The sequence below is a fragment of the Gymnogyps californianus genome, chromosome 1, assembly GCF_018139145.2.
Source record: "Gymnogyps californianus isolate 813 chromosome 1, ASM1813914v2, whole genome shotgun sequence".
NCBI classification, from domain to species: domain Eukaryota; kingdom Metazoa; phylum Chordata; class Aves; order Accipitriformes; family Cathartidae; genus Gymnogyps; species Gymnogyps californianus.
The window spans coordinates 17,998,508-18,016,561 of NC_059471.1; the positions used below are offsets into that span (position 1 = coordinate 17,998,508).

Genomic DNA, 18,054 nt, shown 5'->3' on the forward strand with positions numbered 1-18,054 from the left:
ATGGGGGAAAAGCAAGAATATTTATAAGATCTGTTTTGGCTTGAGTTTCTTTCCTCTGGTCATTACCTGCTGAATTATGATTTACTTCTTTATATTTTCAGTGGACACTTTTGACTTTTTTTTAGTACTTGGAAGCATTTAAAACACAAGACTGTTTTCAGAAATCTACTCATTCTTCTTTCAGATAGCAAACTCCATTGTCCAAAATGTAAGGTTTTGTCAGTATGCTACAAAAGGAAGGAGGGTGCTCTGAAAACTAAAGGCAGAAATGAAAACTGTTTATCATACTTTCTATGCTGCTGAGATCTCACTAGTGAGGATCTAATGTGGGTGTGGTTGTTTGGGTTTAGAGTATAGGTATAACTGTGGAATACAGTATAGCTGCAGACTTGGTCAGGAAGTAACACAAACTTACTCCAATGCCAAGCATGCTGCTGCTGGGTGAAGTGAAGCAGTTAAAAAATGCTTTATTAATAATATCATTCACATTCAGTGTTGACTTTTTTGTCAGGCTTGGTCACCCCCTCCCATCTTTGAGAGGGACTAAGATATTTCTGTATGTGGACAGCTGAAGTAGTGCTGTCTTGCCACAGCTAACTTCAAACCCCGGTGGTGTAGGATATTGATACTGTAGATGAAAAGTGGGTCAGATATTGTTATTTAATTATTAAATGTAGTGGTGTTTTATCATCTGTGTGACACAAAGCATGTCTGTTCTTGTCAAGTGTGAAATTGTTCCATTCAGTGCACTGTCATAATTTAGGAAATGAAGACACCGTTAGTTTTAGTGTTCTTTGACGAAGAGAGTGATTGTTTATGATATGTTAATACATGCAATTAATTTTATTTTTATTTCAGAGGTTGCACCCAGTGTCTGTAAACTGGTCTAAATGATGGTTCTTACAGGAGTTAATGCTCCAAAATAACATGTTGCTCTTGAATAGGAGGATTTTGAGTACAGTGAGCTTAAATTTTGACATATTTTTTTCTTTACACAGATTTTCCAGCAGTGAACTGGGTTATTCAATTTGACTGTCCAGAAGATGCAAACACATACATCCACAGAGTGGGAAGAACAGCCAGGTTTGTTTACACTTTTCATTAGCATTTTAATGTTTAAAACTAGATCACTGTAGGGACAGATAATTGGCTAAAGACTCACTTGAAAAAAATCAAGATATAAATTGGAAAGAAAGAAGGGCTGTTATCACCAAAAGACCCTTTTGATTACTTAAGAGTAATGGTTTGACTTAATCATTTCTTAGTGAGCTGCAGAGACTCCTTACAGCAGACGGAAAAAATACCCCCAGTTGTTTAATCTGATCAGGGAAGATTAATAGTGAGGAAGCAAAAATCTTTTGCACTTGGCAGGATTATCTCAAAGGCTGAGTTGAGCATGTTTGTAGGTGGAAAAGCTTGTTTTGCCACCGCCATTTATAGATAAATAAGGCTTTAGACTGTGGATCCAGTTTCTTTGTGTCATTGAAGACTCTTCAAAAGAATGGAAATATTTCTTCCTTATTTTAATTTGAGGAGGAAGGAACAAATAATTAACAAATAATGTTAATTACAGGTTAAATTTTTAATTTTCTAAGTCTTTTGTAGAATTATATTCTTAGGGATAGCTTTAGTTAAAATATTTGTGGCTAAGCCTTTATGACAGAAGGGAGTTACTCAGATACACTGTTGAAAACCTGGTCCGTGATCTCTGAAGTAGATTTTTAAGAAAAACAGGAGCTGTTATTGCATATAATTCAGTAGATCAAAAACTTTAAGCAATTAACTGAAGGATGAAATGCAAGACGTGGCATTATATCTTGTACATAATTTAATTTGTTTGTAGTAGGGTTTGCAATATAGGTGGTTGTCAAACTTAATGACAGAGCAGTTGCTTAGAATAGGACTTCAGCACTCTGCACTATAGGAATTCAAAATCTGTCTTCTTGGATCAGATGGCATTAAATTTTGGTGACTGTAATAGGAGTGTGTCCTTCCAGCCCTCATTCAGAATGTGGAAGTTCTAGCCATGTTTTCATTGTAATTGGTAACATTTCTGCCCCATTCTGTCCTGTGCTGTCTATTTTCCTATCTACCTGTTATAATAGAAGGGAATAATAAATTTTTAAATGCTTTTGGAAGAAAACTGTCTATGAACAAAATCAGCGAATGTTATATATAATTAGATAAAACACGTAGCTGTTTACATCTATATTTGAATTTAGCCAATCTCATGCATACCAGTTGAGAGAAAAGCATATAGGCTTACTTAGAATTCTGGGTTTTTGTTTTGGGTGTTGTTGGGTTTTGTTGTTGTTGTGGTTTTTTTTCTTTTAATCCTCTGTGGCTTCCACAGAAGGCTTGTAACTTGTCTTTATGGCATACTGTCATCGTGGAAGGGAAAACAATATATTTGGCACTGTTTAATTGGCAGTTTCTAGGAGGCTTGTTGAGCTCTTCCCGAGCCGTGTCACTGAGTTAAAGCACCTCGCTGGAGTTATAATCCTCAGGCCTTTTCCTGATTCTCATTAGGCACTGAGAAGAGTGATTGTAAGTAGATTTAGAGAGAGGAAGCAGCTACATAAAGACAAATAACACCCCTTTTCCATAATGCTTTTAATAAAATGTCACTCTGACGAGGACGTTAGCCTTGCAACCTTAAGGGTCTGTCTTCAGTGGCCTCTTAAATACACCCTTCTGTGATTGTTTGAGGGACAGATTTAGACAGAAAATTGGGGCAGAGGGTCTGCCCGTAGGCCATGGGCTGTGCTGGATGCCTGCCCCTTGCTTCCCTGGGCTGTTGTTTGCATTTCTCTTTATGTGAATTTTTCTGTAGCCAGACCTTACTGAAATTTGGAGTATATCTGAGCAAGTTGTTTGAGCTGGCAGGGTGCTGACTGATATGAAAGCAAATTCCTTCTGTAGGAAAAGCTTTATGAGTATTTTCTCTTTCTTAATCTGATCAAGGAAGGTTCTACCTACACTGGGCTTTCATTTCTGAGAAACATACAGGCGCTCACTGTCCTTAAAGTAAAGCAGTCCTGGAAAGTGGTTTGTTTAGTGAACATAATGGCATGAAATAAAACTTTGAAAATAAACCAAGGGAGATGTCTAATAGTTTTTAAGTAAATACTGTGCACTAAGTAAATATGCTAATGCAGTTTTAGATGTGGATAATTGAGAGTGTACTTCTCAGTCAACTCTAAGTGTTGAGTAGGAAACTTCACTTGTTTTCAGTAGCTACAGTTAGTATGAGAAGCTTGTGTTTCTTCTAGAAACTTGATAAAAATGAACCGAACTGCAGTTTAGTAGTCCTCGTTAATGAGGTTAGAGATAATTACAAATTTTCATGGGTTATGAGAGTGTATAATTGCACAGAATGAAAGCTAAATTAAATATCTCAGCTAATTAAGAGTCTGTTAAACTGTAATTAAAACTGGGATGCCAAATACTGTTTACTGATCAAATCAAATTATTTTGTGATACAAAAGTAAATATGAAAGTCAAGAGAGAAATTATTCTGGGGATGGGGCTGAAAAATCTTTGACTAACAGTTGTGGATGTGTTCCCACATCTGTTTTACAGTTTTGCAAAGCCTTATCTAAGATGAAAGATTATGATTGATTTTTAAGTGGATAAGACCACTGTGTTCCCTAAGTAGCATTTCACTTGCATTTTGCCCTGCTGAAGAACATAAATGACAACTCCTGCATTTTTGATTTATGGTAAAGTAAGATCAAGAAAATCTGGCTGTCGTCCAGTAATGCTTTTACTTTATAGTAGAATTGGCATATCTTGAGTGTTGGGTATTTTTTTTTTTTTTTGTTTTAAACTTGAAAGGTATGCTATGATTGGAGTGATTGGAAGCTATTTCTTCCAGCTGCTTTTAAAGTATTTATTTAAAATCTTAACTCATTCAGTAACAGAATTCTAAAATACTGATAATATCGTGGCCAGGCCCATAAATATTTTTGGCTATATTTTTGTCACACAATCTCTTAGAAAAGTCTGTAATTTAAAATACTAGATCACAGTGTTTTCCTGTGGGTTTTAGTTTCAAAAACTCTAAGTAAATAAGAGCTGCTTGTAGCAATTGTCTGCAAAACTAATTTATGCTGGCTTTTAATTTCTATTGATGCCTATAAAGCCTACAGTTGAAAATATTCGTTGATCAATTTTGTGAAACAGGTTACAGTGCCACTAGGGGACAGCAGAAGATAATAATTTTTGAAGCACACTGATACTCACTTTATCCCCCAACTGTTTCTCCAAACATAATTTGTAAGTGTATGGCATGAAAAAAACATATATAGGGATGTTTTTCTTCTGGTTGTGATTGCATTGATGAGTAGAAAAGACACTGAAAAGTCTATTTTGTATTTCTATTCATACGTAAATATCTTGTATTTTGGATGTACCTGTATCCTGGCATGTCTTGGTAATTAATTTCTTTCTTTCCTAGCATTACATTCCTCCCTCCACTCTTCCCCCCCCCACCTTCAGAAGAGACTATTAAAAACTGTTACTTGAGTTTAGTGATTTTTCTGTCAGGAGTCTTTTTTTACAGACACTGACAGTGGAATGTTCAATAGAATAAATCTTTTTCCTCTGCAGTTTTTATCTGCGGTATGTACAGAACTTTGTATAGGCTTTAGGTCTGACTCCGGCTCAGACTTCTGATGGTATTTAATCCAGGCTAGTTGGTTAGGCTTCTTAAGTGCTTAGACTGACTTAAGAAAGTCACTGTAGTTTTATTGTTGTCGTTAAACGTAGTGTGCATATGGGCATGCATGTTCTGTCTAGCTCTACATACACTTTTTTCCTTTTGGTAAATTATATTCTGAAAACAAATGGAAAAATAAAAGTCCATCTTCCCAAAGCAGTGTACTCTATTGCCTACCATCTTTGTACTGGCTGGTATGATGATTAGAGCCAAGAAGTATGAATAAAGACTTAAAAGATCTATAGTTTTTTTGATGCCTTGTGAATACTGAAGAATACACACACATCAAATTTTGGAAGGGTGAAAGGGGCAGGTCATATAATGATCTTATTCTGTCATGAAGTAAAATGCTTTGAAGCATGCTTATTGGGGCTCTCCTTAAGTAATTGCACATTATATGTGTGAAAGTGAGACCAATAAGCCTTTAGAGTAATCCTTGCAAGTGGCAATAAAGCATTTAAAAATGTGAGTGGCCTAATGGAACTTTTTTCAAATGGTGGAAGCCTGATATTTTTTTTTTTTTTTCTTTCCATTGGGAAATACATCCCAGGGATACATGTCTTGGCTCCTAAATAAACAGTACAGTCAAGATAGCAGCTCCTTGCTTAATTATTTTTTTACATTTAAGACCCATTGAAGCACTTTTACTGATGTTTCTTTAAAAATAAATGCAGTATTTAGACCATCTCATATTATATTGCAGTCAAGACAAGTAAAAATAGCTGCTAATAGAGGTCACAAGAAATTGTTGACTCCACATATTTAACTTGCAATTCACATTATTAAATTCTCTAAAATTAAACACTGTACCCTAGCTACATTCCTGACAGTGGCCTGCGATGCTGCAGTCGTACTGACTGGCAGTGTGTTATCCATTAGAATTCTCTTCATAATGGCATGGTATGAATGTTCCAATACACTGAAATATTAAGTGGCTAAAGTTATTACCTGCTGACATGAAGCTATATTGTAAGCTGTAATAAAAAAATAAATAAGCACATGTATTTTAATGCAGTAGAGTGGACACAGCTGCTGTGGAAAATGGATAGCTTACAGTCTAGGCTGGAGGATCCAACAACCTCCCAAGGCCTTTTGAATTCAATTAATTCTGAGACTAGCATGATAATGTTGGTGAGCCACTGCCTGTTCTTGTCCATTATTTCTTGTGACTAAGTCTGTCTGGCAAACAAGGACACCTGTCCATTACAACTGAATGAAGAGGATTACGGTTTTGTGGTATGAATAAAACCCAGTTGCATGGTTCTCAGAACTTGGCAATAGATGTAAACGGGCTACGGTCCAGACAGGAGAAGGAAAAGGATATTAAGTGATCAGAGGAAAACAAAACAAACCAAACCGCAAAATAAACAAACCCCGAAGCAATCTCTGACTTCATAGCAATATTTACTGATAATTTTTTGGGGATACTGAACTAAGGTCTATGCAATGGAGAAACAGGAGTGAACAAAGCATTAGAAGTGAGCTAAAGCAAAACCAAAAAATGAAGCCAGTTCACTTTTTGTTTTTTGTTTTAAATGCTCCGTGGGATGTTGGACTGTTCACAACCCATGGGAAAGAGCTCTTCTCCCTGGCTGAATTGAGGAACCAGCAGTGAACACGGGCTGTCTGCAGTGTTTGCTCAGCTGTGAATAGCAAGCATGCTTTCTGGTCTATTGTAATTTTTGTTGGGCTGCTTTAGTAGGACTTGCTGTAGATGATACAGCACAGTTTCAGTTAGCAGTGCACACAGATCTCTTGTTAAAGATTTGTTGTTTCAAGGAAAAATATCTATTACAAAAAGAGACTGTTGATCATGTAGATGGGATAGAAATTCCGATATTCATGCATTTGTTTTCTGTGCTCATTTGTCACTTAAAAAAATGGAATAACAAATTACCATGTTCGGGAAGAAACCCAGCAGCGTAGAAGGTATAATAAACAGTAGATAAAAATCTTCTTTCTCCTGGGCTTGGAGAAATAATGTTTTCTTGGTTTGAAGCTTAGATTTCACCAGTCCTCATTATGTCAGAAGGCCCTGAAGGTAGTGTAACTGGAAACAAAGTTTTGCCTGAATTGAGCCGAATATGAGACCTAAAGCTGTTACTTTAAGAAATATGTTTAAAAATGGTAGCTTATATAATCAGATATAATAGTTACATTTTAAAACAAAAGTATGAATTACTGTATTTCTGTGGAAGGCCTTAGGGGTAGATATGGATATTAGTTTCTCTTTGTTGAAGGATAGTGTGTGGGTGAACAGATTTATTCGTATGCATATCAGATTGAAATAGGTCTTCTCAGAATAAAACTGTCCATTTTGATATGTTTTGGATATATTTTTATAGATGTCTTATATTGTTCCTTTACATAAAAAAAGTGCAACACAGACAAACGTCTACATCAATGAAATGCTTTTTCCTTCACTGCTGTAGTTATTTTATCAAGGAATTGAAAATAATTTTAAAATAAAATATAAATTACATGCTAGAAATAATAGAACTTGACTCACTCTAACTTTTGTCTAGTCTGTATTATATTAAGCATGATTGTTAGGGTTTTAGCTAACCTATGGATTGGGAAGTCACTGTTTGTAACTTAGCTTCCAAAAACTAGAGGTATATTTGCATACTCAGATGGTGATTTTCTCTTTTCAAATACATCTCACAACAGATGAAGAACTGTACTATGCCAGTTTTTTTTTTTTTCCTCCTTATTCTCAAGTGTCAATTGCAATAGTGTGTGCATTAACAAATATCTATATAATTTCACTGGCATATTCTTTCAGTCTTTACAGGGGTAGATCTTTGCCCTAGAAGCAGGGATCTGTGCTGCTTTTTGAATTTTGCTTGTCAGTTATTCCACATGATGGAATTGTCTTGTTCTGGATTCTTTATGGAAAGTAAAATTGTATGCAAAGGTTTAAAGAACATTATTGTTGCAAAATCAAGTGCTCCCGAATATTTATCTTCTGAGAAGGGTGTGAATGGTGTGCAGTGAATAAATGATCGCCTTACATAGTGAATAATTTGGCTTCACAGTGGAAGTAACTATTAAATAGTTTTCTATTAATAGTTTGGCAACCATGTATGATGAACAAAGGGTCCAGTGGAAGAAGAGTGAAAATACATAATTAGAGTGTATCGTAATGCATATGCAAACCCATGCAAATTTAGTGGGCTTGATTTTGATGCTATTCCAAGTGCTTAAGTTACTGACCGTAATGTTTTAAGGAAAGCAGTCTTTTGCTTACTTCTGGTAAGTCTCTAGCAAATTTGATCTGGGTGAGAAAGAGACAGTTGAGAAGTTGATTTGGCTTCCTTAATTCCTGATTTCCATTCTTTGAAGGGATCTACTGTGGAGAGTTTCTGCAATACTCATGTATCTGAAGGTGGCTTGTTGGCTTGGAATGCAAGACTTTTTAGGAATGGGCTTTGATTTAAGCTCACAAGTTTTGCAGTGATACCTTACTTCCTTCTATGTCCTTTGACAGATGAGATGACAGCATATGTTGATACTATCCATCCTGGCCCTTAGGCTAAAATTAGTTCTTTAATCAAGTCAACTTGGTAAAGTCCCATTTAAGTTACAGACTAAAAAAAGCCACAAAACACATTTTTTTTTTTTTGAGTATGGTGGTAGATGTATGACCTCCAAAGCATAAAAATTATATACTTAAGGTTCCTTGCATGTTCATGTGTGGTAATATCTTCAAAAACATTATCACCACCTTTATATTGAGTTTTCTGTAATGGGAAATATTCCAATTCAGGAAACTGTAATGCAAGTATCTTTATATCTGCAACCCTCCTCCCCCAAATTTTATGATTATCTCATCATCTCCATTTTCTCCTTTGCCAGTTTTTAAAATAGATTATTTTTTTCTTGCCAAACAAAGCAGAAATACTGCCTTTAACTCTTGAAATTTGGCATCAACTTACATCTTCTGAAATACAAATGTTAGGGAAACATGTTGCAATACATCTGTTCAAGACAACCTGTATAACATTTCCTGTAAGGTCTGCATATCCACGCAGCCTGTCCTTACAGTTCTCTTTCCATTGCTTTCCCATAATTTTTTTTCCTACTGGATGTCTGCCCTACAGCAGAACACTGGTGCCTGATGATCATCAATCAGATCGTTCCCATTCCTATTTTATTCTGGTATCACCGTGACTCGTATGCCACTGACAATTAAAATATGGTGCATTTGACTGAACTATATGTTATGATGGTTGTGGCAAGGATGTAAAATTACTCTGAATGTAGTTAGAACAAGCTCAACTCTAGCTGTATGGCAAGGTGGAATTGATTAATAACCACGGTATGTTTTCATCTATTGCCTTTTGTGATAATTGTAGTATTGTTTGCTTTAATAGTGTTGGCTAGGGGTATATGCAGCCTTTGACTGGATCTGATCAAGGGTAGGTTAAGACAGGTTAAGATTAGCAAAAATTGAGTGTCTGGCCTGCACGAAAAGCATTTTTTCTCATCCTGTCCTCACTGAATTGTCACCATGCTATTAGTTCCTTCATGCTTGATACCAGCTGGCGGCTCAGGGTGATTTTTAGCAGAAGTTTAAGACAGATTCTGCCATGGTGAATAAACTGTCCTCTTGATTTTAGTGTTTTATTTTATTTATTTTTTGGTATGAAATGAAGCTATTTGGCAACTCTTTGTGTTTCTTTGCTAGGGAAATGGTATTCCTGACACTTTAAACTATTTTTCTCTACTTCTAATTAACCACTACCACATTGTCCTAAATAATTTATCCCATTTCCTTCTGGTCCAGCCTTTGGTGCTTGCCCTTGATTGCAGGCATCCTTTTTCTCATCTGCAGTCAGTGTAAAGATATCATTCATACCCTTTGCTTTATAGTGCTAATGGTGATTTGTCACAGCTTCCTTGCTTGTAAGTCAAGATTGAGTTGCAGAGAAGTTACTTGCCTCTTTGATAAGTGTTGAAGCCAACAGATGCTAGAAAATAAGACAGATATGAACTAGAAGTATGTGAGGTTTTTTTTCCAAAGACTTTCTGCAAGTAAGATGCAATTTTCCATAGAATTGGAATGAGTTGTAGCTGGTATCCTAAGAAACTGTTAGAATTGCAATGCAAAGATGAGTCCCTGCTCTGGTTTCTTGATCACCTTGAGGAGATGATAAGTAATATCATCAATTACTACACAGTCCAAGAAAGTTTGATTACTTTGACGTTTTTAATTTACTTTTCTCCAGCACAGCTGAGGTGCATACTTAGTGAATAATAAATCACCAGAATGAATTAGCCTTTTAGGACAGATGTTTGGTTTTGGTGATGATGGACAACTTGAAAGCTGCAGTCAGCAAGAATGTGGAGAACTTCTAATGTCTTCTCATCTGCAGAAGCAGTAGTCGTCCTGTTGAAGAATTTCAGTAGCTGAGGTTGACTCTTTGCTGCTCTCTCGTCTATAAAGGTTTAAAGGTTTTATCTGTCTACTGAAAATAATTACAGAAATGTTCTTTTGTTGGATTTAGTGGAGAACTTTATTCCCTTAGAATACTGAGGGATGTTCTTTTCTCCTATGTTTTAGGCATTGTAATGGAAACAAATTTTGAGCAGAAGATCTAAGTGTTCTTTTCTTTCTTGTTTATGCCAGTTTTTAGTAGCTTGCGCTTTCATAAGTTTGCCAATATAGAAGCTTTTAGTATGAAAGACACAGAGAAGAGAGTTTTGAAAACTTATATTTTCCACTGCAACCTCGCTTTTTGAGGTTATCTTTAAGACCATAATTTTCTTATTAGCACATTAATAAGTTGTTCTTTTCTTTTTTGAGAAATAAGATAATACTCTGCCCAAGTAAAACTCCTTTTTTATAGGCTTGCATTTTGCTTTCTTTAACTAAACACCCACTGGGGACACTGAACAGACACAAATCTTCCCAGATGGTACTTCAGATTGTTTGGTTTTCAGCTTTCTCAATTCTGTAATGATTTCATTTTCATGTTCAGCTCTGAAGAACAGCATTAATATTAAACTGTCTGTTTTAATTATTAAATCACACTTACAATATAAAAATGGTCAAAGACTGTTCCTCCATAACTTCAAGTATGTTTAAAATACTGGTATTTAAAAGAGTGAATGTTTCCAAAATAGGTAAGGAAAAGATTACATTGCATCAATAATTACCAGATGTCTTTCAGTCCCTTTGAAGGCATCAAGCTCTGAGAAATATTTTTAATGTTGCTTTTTTTTTTTCTTCCTTAGTAGTTGCCAAAAGATGAGAAAGTATAGGTGTTTGGAAACCTCTGTCTCTTCTTTGTCTATTTTTATGTGATTGTTTCTTTACTTAGCTATAGTACTATTTTCCCTAATTAAAGGCTTTGCAAGACTTAATGTAAGCATTGAATTAGTTGTTGTCCATAGATACCAGATTTAATGCTTGTTTTCTTTTTGTGAATTATCTATGGAATGTGCCTTTAGAATTACATCTCCTGAATTTGTACTTTCTGAAAAGATAACTGACTCAGCATATAATGTGTTTAGCACTAATAACACAAGAACACCTTTCAAGGTCAGATTGAAGGTTCATCTGATCCTGCATCCTGTTCTGAGAGTGATCTCATGGGTACTGAGGAAAAGCTATAAAAGCAAAACTAATGTAGAATGATATTTCCTGTACTGTATCATTCCAGAGTTTGGGTTTGTGGCTTGCAGAGAGGATATCTGCACTCTCTGACCCTTGATGGGTATTTCTTCCATGATTTGTATGGCACTGGCCTTTCATAGTGTGTTGCACACTGAATAAAATCAATATAATAAAGCAACTATTTAAGAATGCCAAGTCAGGCACTCTAGGATAAGAAATGCCTGAAACAACAAAACTACACAAATCGCTTCATGCCTTTGACTATATTTAAGGAATCTGCAAAAATCATCCTTTGTAGGTGTTTATATAGTGTGATCAAGACTTTTTTTGTCTTCTTGACAAATGAGGAAAATTCTTGTTAAGAGACTAAACAGACATTCTTTACAGATATCAGATCATTCACATAGCTCTTTTCGGAATCCTTTCCTTTCGTAGCATCTGTTTTGAAGAGAAGAGCAAAGCTGTGTGTTACTCTGTGCTCTAAATCGGTGAGACTGGTATTGGCAGCAGTATTATCTCTGTCTTCCTGTCTGATACAAGCCTTGGGTAGATAAAAGAGAATATTTTCATCCTTCTTTCCAACAGTGCTCTGAGAGCTCAGGTTCTTTTGATGAATAATTAGCTGCCTTGGAACTGTGATCATCAATTTTTGCCATAAAGTGCAAAGTCCTCTAAGGTTCAGTGGCTTTCCAGGATTTCATTGCTTGTTCAAGCAGTGGCAGTGTCTGACATGCACCCACTTTGTGGAAATATCTGGAATTTGGCTGGGTTAAAATATATAGAGCTTTCTTAGAAGGTGCACTTGGTCTATGTAAGCAAGTCATTCCCAACCTTAATTATTACATAAAGGGCGCAAACATTCATGGGATGTTTGGTCAGCAGTGACTTATGTCCTCCTATGCTGTTGGTAAAGATAATAAATTGCCTTAAACCAAGCATATGGGTTGCTTTAGAACCCTTTTTTAGAAAGATTCTACAAGCTGGTATCTCTGCATTAAGAAGGTCTACTAATTAAACGGATTAAAATCAAGTTAGTGTAGTTTTTGTACAGTGTCTCTCCCTCACCCACAACCCTAAAGCAGTATTTTTTGGGACAAAGTCCAAATGTCTTACCATTTCTTTTGGTACTCTTACCAAACCATATATAACCAGTAAATTTACATAGTGTTGGTATGTGGCAGACTCTCTCTTCTTATATCAATTTGATTTCCATGTAAAATTTCAAAATCTAGAATGGAAGGGTTAAAATCTCATGATGAAAACATTTACTAAACATTTTTAAATTATCTTTAAAAGTCAGTCCCCAAACCCATCATGTATAGCATTGGGCAAAAAAAAACCCCAACCCAAACTAAAAAAGGCATCCAAGAGCATTTTGTTGTGATTTTTCAAATTCATCAAATGAAGGCAGAGAGCTGTAATAAAAGCTGTCAGACTGTTTTAACTGCAGATTTTGTTGCTACTTGCATTCCTTACTATGCTGTGACAGATAGTGTTTATAGTTTTCAAACAGTTCTGCAGTACTGTTTTTGCCAAGTGATAACTGTTTATACTTGGAGAAATGTGGGCTCCCTATATTCCATTTGAAATGATTTTTATCAGTTAATGGTATGATTGTTTGGTGTGCCTGAGAACATCCTTCTGCGCTCTCTGGCCTCCAACTTGAAAAAAATCTCTTAAGCCAAGGAGCCTTGGCTCTAACGCTTCCTTAAATAGCACTTATGTCTCCTTTTCTATGCACAAAGACTGAACTGGTGTTTTCTTCTGTCATTGCTGAGCTTTTATTGGAAAGATATGTGACCTACCCTGGCATAGTCTTGTTCTCTGTGGTCTCTGACCCAAAGACAAACTAGTAACTTCTCCCACCCTTCTGCTGACAGTTTATACCTTTTGTATAATATCCTTTCCTTGATGGTTCTCTTGATGGAGAAGAGTGAATGCAATTGGAGTAAAGACCCAACAGGAGAATGTACAATGGAGTAACAGAAGCTGAAGATTTATGAAATGGCAACAGACTGAGTGGAATAAGGATAGAGGAAACAGTTAACTTCCCTTATAGAAAACAGAAAGGACAAACCAGATGTGCTTAACATGGATGAAAAGTTTTACCAGCATAGGGAAAAAAGACAAATATGACTGGAGTAGAAACCAAACCAAAGACCTGTTAAGGTAGTAAATAATTTGATATAAAATGACACCGGAAAAATAATACAATGAGTATTTTCTGTTTCAAATAAATGGAATACTCATAGTCATAGCAGTTTATGTATGGGCTTACAATCTGCTGCTGCCTAGGGACTTCCCTGTGAGTAGCTCTTGTCAGTCTAGAGCTGGTCTACATAGTGACTTACCACTCTTATTTTGCTTTGTCCCACGCATTGCTTTCATCAGTTGGTTGTGAGTTGGATTCTGTCCAATTTTGGCATATTTCTGAAATGTAGTTGGATTATTATTTTTATATAATGGAGGACTCTATGCAATATTTTCATATCAATCTGTACTCTTAAGAACTATTTGTAAATATAAATGAAGAAACAATGTATGTGTTATGATAGATACGGACTTAGGTAATGCATACAAGCTAACTCATCATTACTGCTTCTTTAGTAGGACTTAAACCCATTGTCTTGTTTGTTTACTAATGCTATTGGGTAGTTTTTCCTCCATGAATGTCCTCAAGTCGCTAAATTCGCCAAAGGTAGGAACTGACATTTTCTTACACAAAAAGAAAGTGAACAAGAAGATGCTTTAAGAATAAAATAGAAGAATTTTTATGTCTTTGCCAACCATGTATCTTGAGTAATTACCAACTCAGCTACATTTGATACAGCCGTTAAGTGCACTGAAGAGTGAATACTAGGTATGTTCTTACAGGATCAGTCTGATTGTATCTTTTCTTTTGCACCTAAAAACTGCTTCTATAAATGAAAGAACTGCTGGTTTTATGCTTTTCTTTCAGTGATGCCTCTGTGACCTGTTAGAAGAGTAGCTGTTATTGAACATGCAAGTAGGAGTTGTTGTTTGGGATCAAGGCACTTACCCTTTCCTAGCCTTTACCTTCTTTCATTTGCACGATATGCAAAGGAGAATCAGTTGTAACCAAGTGTTAAGACTCGTCTGTTGGTAAAGGATGAATGCAAGTAGCTAGATCTTCTACTATTGTAAGCTTTGATCAAGTGCCATTTGATTACCACTAATATTTCTAATCTAAGGAAGAAAAGATCCACTGATCCGAACCCATGTCTTAGCCCCAGATGTTTAGGGCTCTAGGCGTAGTTTTGAAATAAGCTCAAATGGAGATACTAGCAAGTCACTTAACTGGTTTGCCTCTTCTTTTCCCTTTGTAAAGTGAGGATTTTTGTCTGCTTTTTGGGCTGCTTATAACAACGCAAATGTAAATTCTCATCATTGAAAACATCAACAAAAATTGTATTTTTTGCATGTTTGCTTGAGGTCTCTCTTTTGTTGTCCCCCTTCCCGATCAGATACAAAGAAGGTGGTGAAGCTTTGTTGGTATTGCTTCCCTCAGAAGAAAAAGGCATGGTGGAACAGCTGGCACAGAGGAAAGTACCTGTCAGTGAAATCAAGTAAGTGACTAATGGCCTGTTATTCAGCCTTCCTTCTACAGGAATAATGTGTGATGAGTCTATGACAATCCTGATAAAGTGCTTGAATTGCCTGGAGCTGGACAAACAAGGGAGATCGTTTTGTTTTTATAGTATTGTAGAAGGAAAAGACCTTGAGAGGTTACCTATTCCATCCCCTTTCCCAAAGGCAGGATCAGCTGCACAAATCATTCTTATCAGATGCTTGTCTAACTTGCCAATTAGTATCTTCACAATTTCCCAAAGTGATCTCATCTGTACTCAACAGTTCCTACCGTTAATGTTCTTTCTTCAACTATCTGATAAGCCTTGTAAGTAATTTAAGTGAAATATTTCTTCTTTCCTGTGCCAAAAATACATGGAAAAAGATGTATTCTCTTACTCTTTGTAACTACTTTTTATGTAATTGAACATTATTATGCTATCTCTTTCTCTTCTTTTCTTTTGCAGATTAAACAATTACAGCTTCTTTAATCTGTCCTTGTATGTTTTTTATACCTGTTATCATTCTTGTTTCTCTTACCTGTCTTTTCTTTAGTTCTAGACTATTTCTCCAATGTGTCATGATCTTTCTGAATCAGTTAGTTAAGGCTAAATGGTCATTTTACATACTAGAGAGAGTATTCCGATGGAAACCTGTAAAGATCTATGCTATCTGTACAAAAGAGAACTGACTTTGAAAGAGTTGCAGAAGCATATAACGATACCATGTAAAAATAAAAAAAAAGCTTATATTTCCAATTTCTATTAAATGCAGACTAATGGACATGTAGAAAAGACAGAAACCCTAACTGTAAAAGTAATTAAAAAAAAAACCCCACTAAAAAAGAATTGGTGGTAATTTCTTAATTAGCAGCTACAGGTAGACAGGAGTTCATTGTTCTTTGAGCCTGTCAGTCTAACGTTAAATCAAAAGAGGAAACAGAATTGAAAGCAGAATTGAAAGCAAGCCAGAAAATGTGGTATGAGCCTGACTCCATTTTGAATACTTGTATAGTTCAGGTTACACCATGCCAAAAATCGTAGAGTGGAGCTAGAAGAAATCAGAGAAGGATGACAAGATAGAAATTAAGTTTCTGTACAAGTGGGTATGTGCAACGCTAGGACTGTTGTACTTTGAAAAGCTGTGGTTTGAATGTGAAGATATGGATATCTAAGCAGAGAAGATAATAAACTGTATGCAGAAGTGTGTGTGGAACAATTGTTTTTGAGAAGAAATCAAAATAGGTTGAAACTTTAAGTGGTTACTATTACCTCGTTGCTTAAACCTTCAGGTCTGCTCAGAATTAACAAGTTGTCATTTCTGCAGAGAATAGAAACATGCATATAGCACTTTCCAGATTTAAGGTTCAGTTTTACTTTTTTAAAAGTGTTTTTGATGTATAGGCTATGCCAAATCAGAGGCATTTGTGAACTGCACTTGTGAATGCTGCTTCTGTGTAACAAACTGAGTACACAGCAGCCAGTGAAGTAAACACACCTTTTCTGGTCAAACACGTGTATCAATTCTGTGTAGAACATGCATGAACTTCAAACATAAGACAACTTTTGCTAAAACAGAGAAAATCAGGACTAGAATGGAGTCAAACAACTACCAAAAGTCTGATTGTGCTTAAAGCTTTCTTTTGCCATTGCTATTTAAAAAAACCCACACAACAAGAACAAAAAAACCAAACAAAAAAGCCCCCCAACTGAATGTGGACAATATCAGTAAAGAAACTGAACTAAAGTCTGATATTTTCTTTTCCTTTAAGCATCATAGCACTTTAAAAGGATCTGTTGTATAACCACCACAGCCCAAGCAAATTGTCTCTTTTTTCCAAACTTCATCTTTTTCCTTCTTAAAATGATAGTTATTCAAATAATTTATCTTATTTTGATATTCACTAAATAAATGTCTAGTCTCATGCCCATTATAAATATTTCACCTTTCTTTGACAGCTAAGTTGTTAACTTCTTGAGTAATTCAGTAATTGTTTGAACAGCTTATCATAGAAAATGGTTAAAAAGCCTCTTTAACCTGTATTTATCCATGTAAATCCAAATCGGTATTTTTGTACCAGAGTAACAATTCAATTTTAATAAGGCAAATATTTAATTTCCCCCCAATAAATGCATCATCTATTTATAATCCAAGTTAGATGTGTCTCTGGAGAGACATCCATGGCTGCATCTCTTAACACATTCTTGCTAATCTGATGTTACATCAATGGAAAACTCTCTGCTTCTTTTTTGCTTTTCTTTTTATTTTTTTTCTCCTTTTTTTTAACACCACCCCAAAAATTCTTTCTTTTACCAAGCCACTAGGGCATATGTGTAATAAATACATTTAAGTAACATTCTTAACTGGAATCATCATAAGCAAAGTCAGGGGTTTTGACTGATAATATATTTTAACAGCCTGCCCCAAGATCCAGTTTTTCAATCTGCAAAACATACCTTATTAGTAACATCGTAATGAAGGGGAATGCTTTCACTTAGAATTGTCTACCTGGTGTAGGGCTTAAATGGTTTAGCATCATACCTGTAAGAGGTTAACTAAAATCCTTAAAAAAAAATTCTTGTAATTACTTGTGGATTGCAAACTGGTTTCGTTCTAAAAGCTTTTAACTACAAATTTTCTTAGGTTGTTTACTTGTAGCCAGTTTCCCAGTTAATACAACCCTGGTGTGTTTTGTCAGTTGATAAATTGTTGAAGAAGTTACATCCACACACGGATCATGTTCCAGGTCTTCTGTTGAAGTCTTCTGGTGTTGTTTGTGCATATTCACCTAATTATAGATTCTCAAGAATTGAGAGTCTTACCTTCTGACTTGTGAGTTAGAAGGTAATGAGCATTGCTTGCTGCCAGCAGAGTTTAACTCTTCAAACTTCTGAAATTCATTCTGAAAGCTTTTTGTTTCTAAACCATCACTCTCAATTAAAGTGTTTGTTTTCCTGTTCTTGTTAACCTGTTGTCTTGCACAGGGATCGCAAGAACCAGTTTTCTGTTACTTTCCTTGTTTTGTATTTTCTGACTTGCAAACAGCTCTTAACATTTCTTTATTTCATTTAGACAGAGCTTTTAAAAGAGCTCCATAATTTGAAAGGAGAGAGGGGAAGAACAT

The 18,054-nt window shown here is 35.6% G+C and overlaps 1 protein-coding gene across 1 annotated transcript in view; it reads left to right on the forward strand.

Moving 5' to 3' along the window:
• Positions 1-18,054, forward strand: part of DDX10 (DEAD-box helicase 10) — a 206,914-nt gene that overhangs the window by 16,786 nt on the left and 172,074 nt on the right. The window contains exons 9-10 of the mRNA XM_050913612.1: positions 999-1,083; positions 14,828-14,929. Of these exons, the coding sequence (XP_050769569.1) occupies positions 999-1,083; positions 14,828-14,929 (187 nt within the window). The remainder of the gene's footprint in view (positions 1-998; positions 1,084-14,827; positions 14,930-18,054) is intronic.